The following is an 18,550-nucleotide window of genomic DNA, read 5'->3' as shown; positions in this document are numbered from 1 at the left end:
ATAAATAAACGCGAATGATCGCAAATCAGCGTTAACCTTGTGCGTGTGTACATATTGATAAAACGATACGGTAAATTATTAAATTACAACAAATAGCAAAAGTATTTGGAAAAACATACGAAAACAGTAGTTTATACATGATTAGTATGGAATTGTTCAAGATTAAAGAATAGAATCTATATTATAAGACTTGTACATTGAAAGACTGTGAAAGTGAAGGATTTTGTATAAATGCTGACAGCCATCATGGTCTTCAATATTGGGTAAATATAGATACGGTTTGTGACAAATCAATGGTTTGTTTTACAGTAGCCTATATGTGCAGTTTTATTATTTTGGAAAAAATAAATGAATGCAAAATGAGTAGAAATGAAAATTGGGGCCATTTCTCTGAACTTCTGAAGTAGGCCTACTGATGAAGGGAGGATCTCAGATCGGCTGGATTTAAATTTGTCCTGTCTACAAAACTATAGTGTGGTCCACCTTATATTGGCAGTGGATGAAGATAGAAGAACAGCGATGCCGATTCTCTGCATTAATTAATTATATTTCTACATTGTCAAAAATATAATTGTCATCGTTGTGGACCTAGAAAAGGATAGTACCACCGGCTTTGTCAAATGATAGACAAGGATAGCAAAACCAAAGTTGATCAAATACTGTCATTATAACGTGGACCTCACTATATAAGAACACAACCTAAAAGGTTCTGGTTTAGGATTTTGTTTTCAAATGGCAATATGTTGATATTATCAGGAATGTTTTGATAATAATTTCAGAATCTATTCTATAAACTTCTCTCGTATCATCACAAAGCAATAAATAAAATTTCATATAATTAGTGATTTTGGCAATATTTTATTCGCAGTTAAAGCAGCGTTTACACCAAATACATTAACAAAATGTTCATTTTTCCGTCCTTATAACACTGGTATGGTTATGAACACAAAATAACGAAAAGCTGAAATAGGTCTACAGGATAAAAATTAATTACAGATGTCACCGCTAGTGATGCATGAAAGGTGGTAGCAAATAAAAAAAATCAAGAAACATTTTGCACTAGTTTGACACTCGTAAGCTGCGTTTACAGCAAAGTTATTAACAAAATGTTTATTTTTCCCTCCTTATAGATTCTATTAGATTAAATGGAGCTTGACAAACACATATGCACATCATTTGTATGATGAGAAGTTATGTTAAATCTTTTTTTTCAATTCAATAATTCTTTATTGCCATATACAGTGCACAAGAATACATACATATATGCTTTTAGTATAAAGGAATAAATATCAATTCACAAAGATGTATTGCATTATTGACCTGGATATTATTGCTAAGCCATAAAAAGTTTTCAAGTCTTGAAAAAAATTAACAAAACTTGCAATTCTGTTATTCAAAATTCCGAGCCATCGGTCGACGACTGCATCGCAAACATGCCCACTATACTGTATATTATTCAATAACAAACAACCACGACACAGCCACCAACCGATGGCCCAAAACAAACTAGCCTATTAGCCTGTACGAAATATAACTTGCACCGACACAACAACAAAGGAAATAGTCCCACATGAGTTTTGGACTTGTGTGTGGGAAACCTAATCGAAATCTAATAGAATCTTTAAGGACGGAAAAATAAACATTTTGTTAATAACTTTGCTGTAAACGCAGCTTTAACTGCGATTAAAATATTGCCAAAATCACTAATTATATGACATTTTATTCATTGCTTTGTGATGATACGAGAGAAGTTTATAGAATAGATTTAGAAATAATGATCGTATATTATGATCCAATGGTGAATATGGTTGTTTTACTGCCATATTATAGCATGCTATCATGAATAGGCTTATTTAGGGCTTCTACATCACAGTATACATACTAATGATCCGGATCAATAATTGATCTCGTTCACTGCTACGAGCCAATCAGAAGACCAGGATTGGAACTTCCTAAGGTCACGTGATGTGTCTAGTATTTGCGTCACGTAAAAAGCATTGGTTAGATAGGCGTTTGATTACAAGTTTCCATTCTGTACCTATTCTGTGACTGCATTATTATTTTTCTTGAAACAATTTAATGAATAATAAATTCTATTAAATTTCATTCCATTTGTTATTTAGTCAAAAAACACAGGCCAACACAATTTTCAATGGAAAATTATTGAAGTAATAAGTAGCCTACTAAAAACATAAAAAGTTTGAATGGAATGATAGTTTTCAAGTTGAAATTGCGTAAAATCGCACTAAATTGGAAGGTATATTTTCAAAATTGTTATATACCATACCCCTCACACACACCGGTCTGACCTCTACGTTTAGGTGCTTTCTACGAAAATGTTATGATCGGATTTTTTCTGATTTTAATAGGCTTATTCGATGGTTTTCCTCTTGAATGAGCTAGTATCCTTTTTGCTTTTCCATGACATGACATGTTTTGACCAAATTTATTACATTTTCAAAGGTCAAATTAAATCAATTTTACGCTTGAAATTGACCGTTACATATATGGTATCTTCAAAAATACTAGAAAGGTACTATCAATTGAACATGAAATATAGGTATATTGACCGAGCGAAGTGAGGTCTAAGAATCAAGTCGACGGTTTGGCATTTCTCTTAATGTTTGAATGTTTCTATGTTGCGCATTTACGGCGAAACGCGGTAATAGATTTTCAAGAAATTTGACAGGTATGTTCCTTTTTTAATTGCGCGTTGACGTATATATAAGGTTTTTGGAAATTTTGCATTTCAAGGATAATATAAAAGGAAGAAGGAGCCTCCTTTATTAGCCAATATTTGAGTGAAAATCAGACTATAGAATTATTCATCATAAATCAGCTGACAAGTGGCTGGAAGCCAGTCTATTGCTGTATTTCCATAAGGTCTATAGTTTCAATCAGGTACTTGTGGATGAGAATACTGCGTGAGGTCTACTGTTCACAGAACTACTAGTATTTTGGATGTCAGACATAATCAGACTACTATAGATAGGCTACTTCCAAATTAAAATGATGGACCTATTAAGAATGTGTCGAAATCCTTTCCAAAGCATTGACGCAAGCCTACATTACGCTTGAACTTCACTACTCCAAGTACGCTAACCAAGCATGTTACAACATTCACGTTGAAAAAGCAGTGAAATTTGAATTTATCGAAGTAAAAACTATAGCAATAACTACAAACCAAAATGTAAGATTAAAAAGGAACAAATAAATCAAATCAAGTAAAAAATACATTTTTTATTGCCAAAACAAATTAAATCAAACATAATTATTTAGGATTTGATCAAGCTTTTACTGATAATATTTCAATATAAGAGAAGAAGTGATCAAGGACATTCTAGGAAGAAATGGTTTTTAGAGGCACAGAGGTTCGGAGCAGGCAGTAATGGCTAACCCATGAAAGAAGATTTCAAAATAAAAATTATAATCAAATTTGTTTAGTTTAAATTTGACTGTTTACTGCTAATCTCAAAAAATTTAACTTCTAAAGGTTCTTATTATGGACTTTCAAACTGTAATATAAATTTAAAAAAAATCAAGTTGGACATCATATAATATTATGAAGGTTTCATTTTGAGAAATATGTTTCTGGGTCAAAAATCTAAAATAAACTCAGTGACAACTAACGCCATCAAGTTTTTTCACGTTCAGTATGGCATCGCTTTATTACCACCGGTATGGTAACAGAAATGAATGTGATTTGGAGAAAAGAAATGAATTCGGATCATTACAAGCATCATCTTAACAAAAATCGAATTAACGAACAAATTTCAGTGAATACTGAAGTGGTATTTATGATGAGATTATAAATCCTCCCACAATTACTTTACAACTAATAATTATTCACATTTTTATCAATTTCAACAATACATATTAACAAACTATTTCCGCAATCTAACATTCTCACAGCTACAAATATTTTATACATGACTAGGTATTTGTACCTGAGTTCAACATCTCATTATTCAAACTGAAGAGTGAATAAAAATTAAATAAAGATCCAGAAAGAATAATCATGTGGGGGAAAATACAATAAATTTAGGAACTATAATTTTTACGAAATGAAAAACTGAAATTACTACTTAATTAAACTACATAATACTGGCTAAGTTACCTTTGGTTTTTTTTTATAAATAATAGATTATTAATGAATGAGAGATCAACTAGAGAATGACTATACATTTCCCAGATCGAAAAATGAAATGTTTTCAAATCAACAAAATATTGAAACATGGAGTACAAATGTAAAAAAATGCATTGTTGTAATAAGAGTGGGAAAATAAGATGTCTACTTCAGTTACATGTGAGTTCAACATGAAAAACAATTTACACAAATACATTGACGAATGTATATCGTATATACAAACTCTAACAGTAGATATATATTTAAACAAATTTCTAACTTGGATAATCTAAATTTCGTCTAATTTACCAGATACTACTTACAGAAACTAGACTAACAAGGAAATGAATTAACAACTGTATACTTGAGCAATTCCTGTTAAAAAATAACAATTCACTTATATATTTAGGCCACATCTAGCCTAGCTTTCAAGATTCAGTCGTTTAAAAATGATCAATATGTTAATGAATGATTTATTGATGAGAACTAATTTTTTGAAACAAGCCAACGAATTCAATTTACTGAATTTGGCGTTGACAATATTGATATTAAGGACTAAATTCTTTCAATTTTCAGGATGAAACCTAGACATTGTTGTCTAGAAACGATCAAGTACAGTACTTGGTTGCTAGGAAACCAAGTCTTGCCCAGCTAAGATTTATGAGTGATAAATTTATTCTTACTTATTAACAAAAAGCAGCCCATGTGCTATTGTAACGAGTGTGATTTGGAAGCTACTGTATACTATTCAAAAAATGTAATCAGACTTATAACAACTTCAGCAACTTTTAAACAACTAACTTCAGCACGAACACATTTTGTAGTGATGATAAATTTACCACTTTCAATAGTGATAAAGATATCCTTGTTGAATCAAGTCTTGCTTGTCATAACCACTTGTTAATGGATTCAACAAGAAACCAGTTTCGGCGTATATAACATTTTTAATGACCCAAAAGCTAGAAAGATGTATCCAATTAAGGTGCACAGCCTTCGGCTAGAAAAAACTTTCTACTGGTGATATTTCTAAGGTTTTAGATTCGTATACTATCAAGATATGAAAAAATTCTCACAGGAAAACATTTTTCCGATCATTACTTTTTGATGCAATATGAGCATATAAAGTTTTAATTTGTGGGACTGATCATTTCAAATTCGTTAAGAGATAAATTCATGAAACTCTAAGGATAAATTCTTCATTGTAACAATACCATGAAGAATTCATCCTCAAAATTTGATGGATTTATCTCTAATCAAATTTGAAATGGTCTGTCCCAAAAAATCAACTTTAGGCACTCGGAAAAAAAATGTTTTCCTGAGAAAACTTTTTCATTTTGATAGCTTGATAGTATAAAAATCGAAAACTTTGAAAAATATCACCAGTGGAAAGTTTTTTCGCCTTTGCACAACCTCAAGTTATGTAACTTGAAATGAAAATTAGCCTATCTGCAGCAAATGTTATTAAGGATAGTCGGTAGTCAAAGTGTTCAAAATTAATATTGCTTTGCAAGTTTGAATTAAACACTTTTTAAAGCACATTTTTTCTTCTTATCCTCACTTCATCTCTGTTGACCACATTTTTTGTATGTGAGTCCTAATCAAAAGTTACAGTAAATAAAATTACCATAATCAGAGCCACAAAAAAGAAATATATATATAAAATGAGTTTGGAAAAACTCATTGAATTGTAGGGAAGATATACTTGACCAAATTTCCAAAATAAATGTACCTTAATCGACATAAACATGAATTATTAATAAAGAGCAACAAATTCCTCTGAACTAGATTTAAAAAATACTAGTTTCTTGTAATTTCATCCAATTTACGAGTGGTTGCGACTCTTTCAGGACATTGCATTCAACAATGGATCAATACACTTATTTTCGCCACTTCAACAACAGCCACCAAGAAATTTATGTAGAAACCGTAAGATTATTTATTGTTTTCTTACAACAACTAGTTTTTAAGTACTTTGGTAACGGTACTTTGAGTAATTTGTGAAACATTATTGCACATTTAAATTCTTCAGAGACAAGCAAAGTTCCTGCTCATCTTTGGTGGGCGGCAGGGTGGAAGGGGGGGCGTGCTGGTTGCACCCGTCCCCGGCAGCTCCATTGTCCAACAACACACTTTCCCTTTTGCGCGCATGCGTATGATGCTGTAACAGACGTAACAACCATTATTAGATCACTGCTTCTACAAAACTCCTATTCTTCAGAAATAACAGTTACAATATCTCATTCATAAGGTAGCCTAATCATTACTCAATGCTTTTCCAATAATATAATGATTTATACAAATGGAACTATAGTACCTTTTTTGAAATTGATGAAAAATAATAGATTAAAATACTATATTAATGTACTATTATAGTACCAAATAGATAGATAGATATATTTATTGATAATTGTTACAAGGCTGTTGCCGATGGTAACATTAAAAAAAATACAATAAAATTAAATCAAACTTAAGAGATAAATAATTATTTAACAGTTCTGCATTGGTATTAATCAATTACAAATATCAAAGAAAATAATATAGTATATATTGAGCTATGAACATTATACTAGATCACATTAGCAATACTGGAGGAAAGAAAAGTTGTTATTTGCATCCATGTGGAATGAAACTTATCATGAAAGTATACCATGAATATTAACTTCATAATACAATACAATAGAGAGTAGATGGAATAGGTAAGAAAGAAGTAGATAGAATAAAAATAGAATTATACTGGATGACCCAGAATAACGGGAACTAAAAATGCCATAAAACAAAAGTGGGAAAGACAAAAATGATTTTATCCAAACAAATGTAAAGTTTAAGACTTGCCATTTTAGGATTATTAATAACATCTATCACCTTTTGACAATTACTTCATAAAGATGCTTCTTCCTGCATGAATACACTCTTTAAATCTCTGTTGAGATTCCTGAACGATTGCTGCAACATTTCAACTGGGATATTGTTAATTTCATTCTGAATTGTCTTTTATAATTCAACCAAAGTTATTGGTCAAGTTGTGAAAACGTTTGATTTGAGATAGCTCCACAAACAGAAAATCGCAGGTGGACAGATCCATGGGGCCAGGAAACGCAACCTAATCGAGAGATTACACGATTACCAAACAATACTCACTCGCACAGTTGCCATTGAATGCCGTGCAGTGTGTATTTCGCTCACAATTTCATCAATAATTTTAAATTGATTAAAAATTAGAACAGAGAATTAAAATTAAATCCACAATATCCCAGATGAGATGTTGCAGCCATCAATGAGGAATCGTCCACACAGATTTGAAGCCAGGAGGAAGCCATCTTAATGAAGTAATTGTCAAAAGATGATGTTATTAAATGGCAAGTCTTGAACTTTACATTAGTTTGGATAAAATCATTTTAGCCCTTCTCACTTTTGTTTTATGACGTTTTAAAAAGTTCCCATTATTCTGGGTCACTTTGTAGTACCTATTAAAGATGCAAATAATATTAATACATTACTATTGTATTTCAATCCATTATTTTATCAATTTCAAAAAATCTGGTGTGGTACACTCACACAACTTTCCTTGCTGATTGATCTATAAGCCTCATTAACGAGGATAATTTAGGGAATAACATTATGCCGATTGGCATAACATTATAACGATTGACTACATTTCATTCTTCTCGGCTCGTCAAGGCGGTCCAAAATCATGCATCATAAGTCAAATTCGGATATATTTGAATATAGAAATTGGCCATTTTTTGTGTATTGGAATATGGGCTTTAGTAAACTCAACAATAAATAGTCCACTTTTTGACCGAATTTGACTTATGATGCATGATTTTGGACCGCCTTGACGACCGAGAATAATGAAATGTAGTACGATGAAATCTGAGCATTGTGTCAGAAGTTATAAGTGCTTGAAATTTTGATCCTTGAGGTGTCCTTAAGCGCGCCTCTCCACTAGGAAATACTGAAATGAAGTGCATCTAACGGGTGATCCTCATAGAACATAATCTTATGAACTTATGTCATTGTGCGAAATATCAATGTGTAGACTATGTAGTTGGTGATGATGGTTGAAGCTGAAAATCAGGTGTTTTTCACAATACAAGGAGCATTGTTGTTAGGTGTACCTGGAAATCTATATGAGATAGAGCGCTCTACCTGATCTCAGATTGTAGAGCACAAAAATACGCCCAGAGGGATTTTGAGTTATACATCTAAATGGTAACAATCGGAAGATATTGTTGATCAAAATCTAAAATTTATCAAAAATGGATTTTCTCTTCAAATTTCACTCATTTTTGAAAAATCATAACTCAGTACTCATTGGAGATAGAGAGTTCCGAAGGATCTCATTTTATTCAGAATTTCACATTCTAGGAAAAAGGCGAGAGCAAATTTTTCTATCCGATTACGAGATTTAGCAGAAATAGCTGAAAACTGAGCCGAAAATACGAGATTTTTGGGCCACCCTATATCTAGCACAAGGAAATTTTGCATGAATAAATTGGTTCTGGACTTCTCTTATGTACCCAAATAATATATTAAAAAATCTGGTGTGGCGCACTCATACAACTTTTGCGTAATAGCGCAAAAGCGCAATATTATGATCTTAGCTCCATGCTAGACAAACAAGAGTGAGTTGGCTTTTGGTCTGCGAGTCAAGGTCTGTCTGGATTGTATCACATAAATAGATTTTTCCTCCACCTACTGGCTGAAGTACTTACTTTACTCCCTGAAACATAATACTAAAGTGTCACTTTTTCGCTCTCGGTAGTAAAAAACAGAAAAACTCCCTAGGGAGTAAAAGTGACTCCATTTAAATAACATGGGAAGCATCTCTATTTTAAAAACTTACATTATAATAGGTTAGAAGGTCTAAGCTCAGATGAGAAAGCATAAAGAGGTGTCTGTCAACTGAATTCAATACCACAACCAGAAATTTGATCAACTCATGAAATATACGTTTGTATGATATTACTTCTTAATATTAGTAGACGATAAAAATTTATACAATTTTTAAAATATCTTATTCTATTCAAAATACCAGCCAACAAATATTTTTGATCTGCAATTCAAATCTGAACGGCGCGATCTGGAGTCAGCCATTTTTGGTAGACACCCAGCTGATATAATTGTGACAACTTTTGCTAGATAGCGCAATCGGCAGTGCCAATCAGACGGCCGCTGTTTAGGTTTTAGATTTTAGGTTATGTTGTTAGGAAACATTGTCACCAATACGTAAGTTATTAAAATGATTTTATTTGCAGTTTCTATAAGAAAATGTAGATGGAGGAAAAATGTTGTGTACATCACGAGTGAAAAATACTTTTCCTCCCTCAGGAAAATTGTTGCCCTCGGCTTCGCCTCGGGCTTCAAACTTTTCCCTCAGGGAGAAAAAGTCGTACTTTTCACTCTAGATATACAAATAACTATTTCCTCCACCTACTGTCTAAAGTACTTAATTTACTCCCTGAAACCTAATACTAAAGTGTCACTTTTTCGCTCTCGGTAGAAAAAAAACAGAAAAACTCCCTAGGGAGTAAAAGTGACTCCATTTAAATAATATGGGGAGCATCTCTATTTTGAAACTTACATTGTAAGGTTAGAAGGTCTAAGCTCAGATGAGAAAGCATAATAGAGGTGTCTGTCATTGAGTCAACTGAATTCAATACCACAACCAGAAATTTGATTAACTCATGAAATATATGTTTGTATGATAATTATTATATTCTTAATATTAGTAGACGATAAAAATTTATACAATTTTTAAAATATTTTATTCTATTCAAAATACCAGCCAACTTTTTTTTTTGATCTGCAATTCAAATCTGAACCGCGTGATCTGGAGTCAGCCATTTTTGGTAGCTGCTCAGCTGATATAATTGTTACAACTTTTGCCGATAGATAGCGCAATCGGCAGTGCCAATCAGACGACCGGTTTTTAGGTTTTAGATTTTAGGTTATGTTGTTAGGAATCATTGTCACCAATACGTAAGTTATTAGAATGATTTTATTTGCAGTTTCTATAAAAAAATGTAGATGGAGGAAAAATGTTGTGTACATCACGAGCGAAAAATACTTTTTCTCCCTCAGGAAAATTGCTGCCCTCGGCTTCGCCTCGGGCTTCAAACTTTTTCCCACAGGGAGAAAAAGTCGTACTTTTCACTCTAGATATACAAATAACTATTGAATCTACTATTCGAGGCCCATACTCTTACAATCGTTTCTGTGAGCTACAGGTGCTTGTATCGAAGCATTGCTCACCTGAAGGGATATTGTCTTGAGAATTCAATTATAGGCTTTCCCAGTCCGGGCAGTTTAATCCCACATAGTTGTATTTTCGGGATTTGGGTCCTTGTAGGGAAAGTTAGTGTTTTGATCAATCATCTTATAAAAGTTTTTTATAAATATTTTTAAATTGTATGAATTCAGGGCTACTTTCTTGTACTTATAAAATAGAATTATAGTACCCTTAAAAAATTAATAAATGTTTTTTACAACCTGACTTGATGGTGTGATCACCGAAACTAGTTACATTACAATTTGTATTCTTGTTTTTTAATATTTTATTAATTTTTTAAGGGTACTATACTTCTATTTTATAAATATTTTTAAATTAACGTCGAGAGTGATTTCTTTATGGCCGGACCCTGAGGTGCAGGCCAAAGGAAAATAAGGAAAAGTTCTAGATAATAGTTTTATTCTACAGTTTTTCAGTTTTCAGTGCCAAAAATTAATTTCATAATATGTTTTTCTAAACCTGAGCGACCACAGATTAGCCAAGCGAGTAGCACTTATTATTGTTTATAAATTCATACCAATCTCATTAACATTTTAAAACTAGTAATCTTGATAGTTTATAATAAAAATCATAATATTGTTCAACGTGACGATATAGTTTTTAATAAATTGTTTAGTAATACTGTCCTCCACTTGATTGTCAATTACACCCACCAAACTTATAGTAGCATATCCCACCATTACACATTTCAAGAAAATATAACGATTATTATTACAAAATAGTGTTTTGGATTGTAAATATATTCATTTTTTATTTTATTTCATTTATTTATTGAGGATGATGTCCACATGAGCTTTTTTGCTAGTGCGTGGGTAATGGAAAAAGCGAGGGTGATTTACGAAATGATCAAACGTCCATGCCTATTTGATGGGATTCGAACCTGCGACCAGGTAGCAAGCACTAGCAGAGTGAAGGGTGCAGCAACGCCTTAGTCGACTCGGCTATCCTGGCCAGCGAATATTTGCAATATTATTTTTCATACAAATTCGAGTGCAATACGACACATAACCTAGCTACATTGGGTCTGATGTATGACTTGGAATTCAAACTGTTTTGGACTTTAGCTTCTAGTACCTTTCTAAACGTTGTGTGATCATATTATTAAACATCATGTCTGAGTTATCCCACATAAAATGGGATAGTTTTGATTACCTACCACACACACCTGACTTGGCTATTAGAAACATTTCCATAGACTTAATACATGACTTGAATTCAAGAGCTTTTGGAGCTCCAAAACAACGTCACAGCCTACTCAAACTCATTTGGCGGCAACATCTTAAGATGTTTTTGGTAGGCTGGTTCACTAGTATGAAAAATGCCTCAACCTACACGGCAATTATGTTGAAAATTAATCATAAGTGTGAGTAACATTCGATGAAAAATTGTTTTATATGCATTCGTATTTTATTTATAGCCCATCGGAGATAGAAAAAATGGCCCTCTTACTACAAAGAAACTAATAATACTGTGATTGATATGAGCGGTACAGCTTTGGTCAATTCTACTCACCGCGTTGTTGCTGTTGTTAGTGTGGCTACGTCGGCCACCATTTTGGTAGCGACGCGGCTGAGGGGCATTTGCCCCGCTCTGCGCCTGTACCTGCATCGGCTGCACCTGCATATAGGGCTGCACATGCAGCTGCTGCATGCTTCTATATTGCTGTTGTGGCTGCTGGTGCTGGTGCTGCTGCTGTTGTACCTGCGGATTGGGCGAACTCACTTGATTAGGGTATGTATTACTGGGCGACGGAGTCTGGGAGCGGGTGTTGGCCCGCCTCCCACCGTTCTGACTAAACCGGTGGTATGCACCTCGACCTCCCCTAAACCCACCCCTCGGAGTTTCGTTAATATTATTTTTATTACATGTCATAGGACTATTATTGTTTGCAAAAGGGTACTTTGGTACCGTATTTGCAAGTTGATGGCGTGGACCGCCACCTCTATAGCCCCCCCTTCGATTAGTGTTACGATAGCCGCTACGGTGGTTCGTAGGCCCACCATCTTCAACCTTTTCAAGGTTTCTTAACGAAACCACAGGTGTTTCGGCGGGCGCGTCGGTGGCCTGCTGCTCTTGGTGCTCCTGAGGAGCAGCGTCTTCCTCCACAATTTGCTCAGGTGACACCTGACAAAATGACAAAATAAAACACTTGAAGAGACTGCGTACATACTGAGAGGCAATCAAGGACAGGGATCCACGCCTATGCTTTCTGTAAAGATGAGCACTGTAAGTTTTGAATAAACAAATTCTTGTTCATTAGTAAAAACTCATTTTCAGTCTGACCTAGATACGGAAACGAACGAACGAATAAAACAATTGAAATTAGTCCATCATTGATCTACAAACTACCAAGTGCATAAGAACAAAAGTACAATTCAATTATATATTGAGGAAAGCTGTATAAATGGATTCTGTACAATTACTAAATTCCATTGAAAGCTAATACTGTACCTACAAATACAGAATTAAACCTAGTGCAAAATAAAAATTTAGGACTTCATGGCAAGTTGAATATCTTGACGCACAAAAAAGCTCGAAACAAAATTCAACATTTACAGCACTGGATGTTAATTGAGAAAAAAAATCAATACAAAGGGAAAATTAAGCCTAGTGCAAAATAAAAATTTAGGACTTCATGGCAAGTTGAATATCTTGACGCACAAAAAAGCTCAAAACAAAATTCAACATTTACAGCACTGGATGTTAATTGAGAAAAAAATTCAATACAAAGGGAATAAAATACTATAATAGTTTAAGCCAGATAAAATTAGACGTACACGACTAAACTGATCTACAGTTATCAGAACAGAAAGCATGGAGCGGGATAATGTACAAATCAATATATAGATTATCAAAATATAAAATAATATCTCAGCATTATTAGATTCTACATTCAACAATCAAATCTAAGCTCTTTATGAAATTCTCAATCTATATGAAACTGCTTAATTTACTACTGTAAAGCTACACTTCCAGGCCTGATATGTATTTATGTATTTTATGTATTTATTTACAATGCAAATGACACTAATGTAATAACATTGAAAGATGAAATAATAAGGTAGTCCTTGTGCTATTTTTCTTCCAAATTTATAAGTGACAAAGTCCAAGATAAGGTTAGAATTTCACGTGTACAATTTTTATAAAATTTTAGTCCAAAATAAACATTAAAACTATAAATTTTGAATTTGGATGGCTTGAGTTAATAAATTAATTAGAAATATTCCACTCAATTGCCACTTGTAACGAATAATATTGAGTTATTTAAGAAAATTTGGAACCATTCAAGAAACACAAACTTGTAAACAATTGATAATAAAAACAAGACGAAAACAAATTTTAAGCTTCGATTTATCAATTTATTTAGGCAATCGACTATCAGACCTATCACTTCTAAACTTAGATTATCAATTTATTTAGATATTTAAGTTGAAACAAATCACTTCAAAACAATCTTCACTTGAAACAAATTTATATATCAAACCAATGCTACATTTCGATGTGTGTAGCATTGTAATGTTACAGTTTGTCTGCAAAGACAGATTAAAGGAAATTTCTCAGCATCTATTAGTTTGCTTATATAATAATAAATCGATTTTATTCCCATTAAAACACAAACAAGCAATCAAATTCATAAAATGTTCATACAATAATATTTAAAATACAATATCAAATTTACTACAGATCTAATTTTTCGGAAATAGACCTTCTCAACTATAGTAAGCCCATCTACTAGAGCAGGTTTACCACAACAGGATGGACTTGGGATATTTGAAAGATTTCTAGTGTGGCTTACCTCAGCGGGAGCATAGGTGGACGGTTGATCGACGGCGGCGGGGGCGGGGGTGGGGGCATCAGTGCAGTATTGCAGCGCTGGCTGCTCGGGAATTGTGGCCACCATGACAGGAGGGGGGCCATAGGGAGGATATTGGCCGGCGGGGACTGGAGGCATGTAGTACTCGCCGGCTGCCGGGGGCGGCACAAAATATTGAGGGGTGCCATGTGGAGACATGGATATCGGCGATTGGGATTCCGTGCCGTTGTTTAAAGAAGCAATTTGTTGCGAATACATGATGGGATTCTGCATCTGCAAAACAAGTCGTCAAATATTATTGCTGCGAAAATGACCGGCATTGAACAGGTACCCAATATTATTTAATGATATGGATGAATTCATCTCAGATTATATTCAGAGTAAAAATTAGAAGTCATTCATTATATTGTCACACTATTATTTTCTAAATATGCTTTATAGGAATAAATTGATTCAAATTTTAATATTTCAATGAATTGTGTATAACTGTATCTTCAGATGAATATATCCAATTTTGGCAAAAATGAAATTTTGTTTACTATAAATAATTCAGTAACGAGAAAAGATAGTCCTTATCCCTATTAGAACATAGCCACATATTCAGTGATACAGAGAGAATATTATTCTCATAAGTTCCAATAGAAATATTCATACTCGCTCTGCCGGGCTGAGTGGCAATAGTCCCACTATACTCTGTGCAGAATTACTTCTTACTTGGGATGAACATGCGCAGCAGAGAAAGCATACAGCGGTAGGGATACAGAGGCGCGATGTTGCTGTTCTGAAGCGACCATTCTCGTGACTGTTCATGCTACACATGCGAAGTTTCCTGCCTGAAAGCAGTCAGACGACTGACAAATGGGCAACTGCGCTTCTACCTATGACTTTATTAATCACTGTAATTAGCTGATCTCCCTCCATTTCTCTGCGCTGCATATTCCTCCAAGTCTGAAGTAAATTTGTACGGATTATAGAAATAATGTTAGTTGTATTTTCACAGTACTGGTCACTGAGTCTGATACTGTTGGGATTCCGCCTTTAGGCCGCTGCAATTTCAAGCTTTCTCTCGTGACTAAGGTCGGCCACTAACGACAGGACAAGGGTGGCGAGCATGTGTGAACGAAAAATAGCTGTTTGACAACAGCAGCTTCTAACATGAATAAACAACCAATAAGAATAAATAAACCACTGGAAAATTACAAATGATAATCCTGCAAGAATAATTTAACCTCGAATAGAGCAGCAAAGAAAAAAACAACAAAAAATCAAATATACAAAAACTTAACTTCAAAAAATTTTCTTCAAATTTTTGTACAAAAAATTTGAAGCCTTCTCTAATGACACAACATGTTTGACGAATATGTGTGTTCACATAATATGTTAAACACTCTTGAAGGTGTGTGTGTCATCAATGTCGTTAGTGGCCACCCTAAGATCATCTATTCTAGTCCAGGCAACGAAAACATAAAAAGGGGAATAACTCATGTATAAGCCAAAATTGGTAGAGTTGAAAGGGAAGTCTTCTTAAACAACATACTAAAAGTACTGACCGGTGGGGGTGGTGCTAAGGGGGGAAGGGGGCTCTAAAGGTGCATTTTTCGGTTTTTTGTAAATAACTCAAAAACTACTAGTAGTTCTGTGAACAGTAGACCTCGCGCTCAGTGAGTTACATTGACCTGTTGTTATGTTTTCTCAAAAATTAATAAATAATTTATCAATTAAATGTCTAGAAAAAATCCTAAATAAACATAGAGCTTTCTGTCCTATATCGTACCGTGACGTGTCGTCACAACGTTGATGGAAAGATAACATTTTCAAGATGTTCGATATTTTGAACGGGTAGTATTATAGTCGACTGTCTACTAACGTTAATGGAAAGATACATTTTCAAGATGTTCGATGTTTTTGAACGGGTAGTATTATAGTCCACTAGACAGCTGATTTATGATGAATAATTCTATAGTCTGATTTTTACGGTAATATTGGCGTATGAAGGAGACTCCTTTTTCCTTTTATATTATCCTTGAAATGAAAAATTTCCAAAAAACTTGTATATACGTCGACGCGCAATTTAAAAAGGAACATACCTGTCAAATTTCATGGAAATCTATTACTGCGTTTCGCCGTAAATGCGCAACATAAAAACATTAAGAGAAATGCCAAACCGTAGACTTGAATCTTAGACCTCACTTCGCTCGGTCAATTATGGCCTCCAGGAAAAAGGTTGTCATTAGTAAAATTAAACTACCTAAAATTCTCTACAAAAAATGTCCTATGAACTTTTTTTATAGGATTAATAATAGTGGAGATATAAAGTGGAGAAAATAGGGGAAAATATTCATTGTTCAAAATTACCATGGTTTACTGTTACAAATTCTACGTATACTACTACAAATAATAATACTATGTGGAGTTTTTAATACCAATTTGTGCGAGTAATCCTAGTGAAGGTATGGAGGGCTTAAAGTCAAGATCATGTGGCTGTGGAAGGGGGGGAGCAGATGGCTGGAACGTGGTGGCGTGCTGCCAACTGCACAGCAAGAAAATTTGAACAAACTTCGCTACTCGGCATTTTTGAAAGCACCAGTAAAGCCTAAATCAGACATGGCCACTCTCCCCCCAACCAGAGGAGCTGCAAGGCAACACTCCTGTCGAGTATATTTACAGGTAACTAAGTAGATTAACTCCCAAGAGCCACCGAAAATTAGAAACTATCCTTTTCACAAAGTTATTAGAGTTTTTGGGATTTTGACAGAAAATTTTAAATTTTTGTTAAACAACGACTACACGATTTTAAAGTAACTAACAGTAAAGGCGCAAAAGTTTTGCCTATGTTACTATCCTTGAGCAGAGTCCCAACTTTATTTCAACAGATAATAGTAAAAAGTGATTTTTACAATGCATATATTACAAATGTCTGATTTAGGCTTTACTGGTGCTTTCGAAAATGCCGAGTAGCGATGTTTGTTCAAATTTTCTTGCTGTGCAGGAGCATGGTATGCAGCAAAAAACTACTCGCCAGCCTGTTCAATTTTCTCTGGCGATGTTGAGGGATCTAAGAAAGACAGTAGAGATGTCTTGAGTGAGGTCAGGTTTCGCTTTGAAGATCTTTACAATTCCCACTTTGCTCTTTGCGTGTATTGCCAAGGTTGTATCACATCCGGAGAAACTGTGAAGAAGGAGGATCGTCTTGGCGAATGAAAGCTGTTGGAGTTTTTTTACTGAAAACAGTTTCGTTTCTGTTTTTTTTTGACGTCTTGGCTTCATAAAGAATGTTTGTAGATGGTGGTGCCAATCCAATGAGGAGTACAATCAAGTCAAAATCCTCCCCAACTATCACAGTTGTATGTAGAACAGCTTTATCCAACCCACACCTCACAATGGTGGTATCAGCATCTCCGGTGGCAACATTTGTTTCCATCATTTTCTCGATTAACATGTCGATCAGTCTTAATTGTTCCTTTCATTAGCTAGAAAATGCTCCTGTTGGACTGAGATGGTCGTATTTTCATGAAAGTTTCGACCGAGGTTTTTGTGAGCCTCTTCGCTTCTGCTCCGCTCGTTTTGTGCTGTTGACATCAGTGTAACCATCAAACACAACCATACAGTTTTTGCTGTAATGTTTTTTATTTATTTTCATGTTATTTAGTTTTTTATTTTATTTTTCTCGCCTGACTGGTGAGAGGCGGGAGGTACTGGCGTGACTGCGCGGCGGTGGTGATGGGGGGTGGGGAGTTAGCACGCCACCACGTTCCAGCCGTCTGCTCACCCCCCTTCCACAGCCACATGATCTTGACTAAGCCCTCCATACCTTCACTAGGATTACTCGCACAAATTGGTATTAAAAACTCCACATAGTATTATTATCATTTGTAGTAGCATACGTAGAATTTGTAACAGTAAACCATGGTAATTTTGAACAATGAATATTTTCCCCTATTTTCTCCACTTTATATCTCCACTATTATTAATCCTATAAAAAAAGTTCATAGAACATTCTGTAGAGAATCTTACGTAGTTTAATTTTTCTAATGACAACCTTTTTTGGAGGGCATAGTTTTTGAGTTATTTACAAAAAACCGAAAAAATGCACCTTTAGAGCCCCCTCCCCCCTTAGCACCACCACCACCGGTCAGTACTTCTAGTATGTTGTTTAAGAAGCCTTCCCCTACAACTACCAATTTTGGCTTATACATGAATTATTTCCCCTATTTGGCATTTTTTTGTCATTTTTTGGACTATTCGTTCAGTCAGAAGACCTCACTTCAGCCAAAATTGAACACATACATGAATACATACAACTATACACAATTCATTG

General features: G+C 34.3%; 1 protein-coding gene across 7 annotated transcripts in view; it reads right to left on the bottom strand.

Annotated features, from left to right (window-relative positions):
• Positions 1-3,225: 3,225 nt before the first annotated feature.
• Positions 3,226-18,550, bottom strand: part of LOC111056271 (protein boule-like) — a 37,222-nt gene continuing 21,897 nt past the window's right edge. For 4 of the 7 annotated variants that reach the window (XM_022343612.2, XM_039419565.1, XM_022343613.2 and 1 more), the window contains 3 exons: positions 14,215-14,505; positions 11,931-12,542; positions 3,226-6,284 (listed from right to left, as the gene is read on the bottom strand). In XM_022343612.2, the coding sequence (XP_022199304.2) occupies positions 6,132-6,284; positions 11,931-12,542; positions 14,215-14,505 (1,056 nt within the window). In that variant the 3' untranslated portion in view covers positions 3,226-6,131. The remainder of the gene's footprint in view (positions 6,285-11,930; positions 12,543-14,214; positions 14,506-18,550) is intronic. The other 3 variants (XM_022343616.2, XM_039419566.1, XM_022343614.2) reach the window with 2 other exon arrangements.

The sequence above is a fragment of the Nilaparvata lugens genome, chromosome 1 (genome assembly GCF_014356525.2).
Source record: "Nilaparvata lugens isolate BPH chromosome 1, ASM1435652v1, whole genome shotgun sequence".
In the NCBI taxonomy this organism is placed as follows: domain Eukaryota; kingdom Metazoa; phylum Arthropoda; class Insecta; order Hemiptera; family Delphacidae; genus Nilaparvata; species Nilaparvata lugens.
Note: the sequence above shows the minus strand (reverse complement) of the source record. Positions and strands in the feature narration are given on the sequence as shown.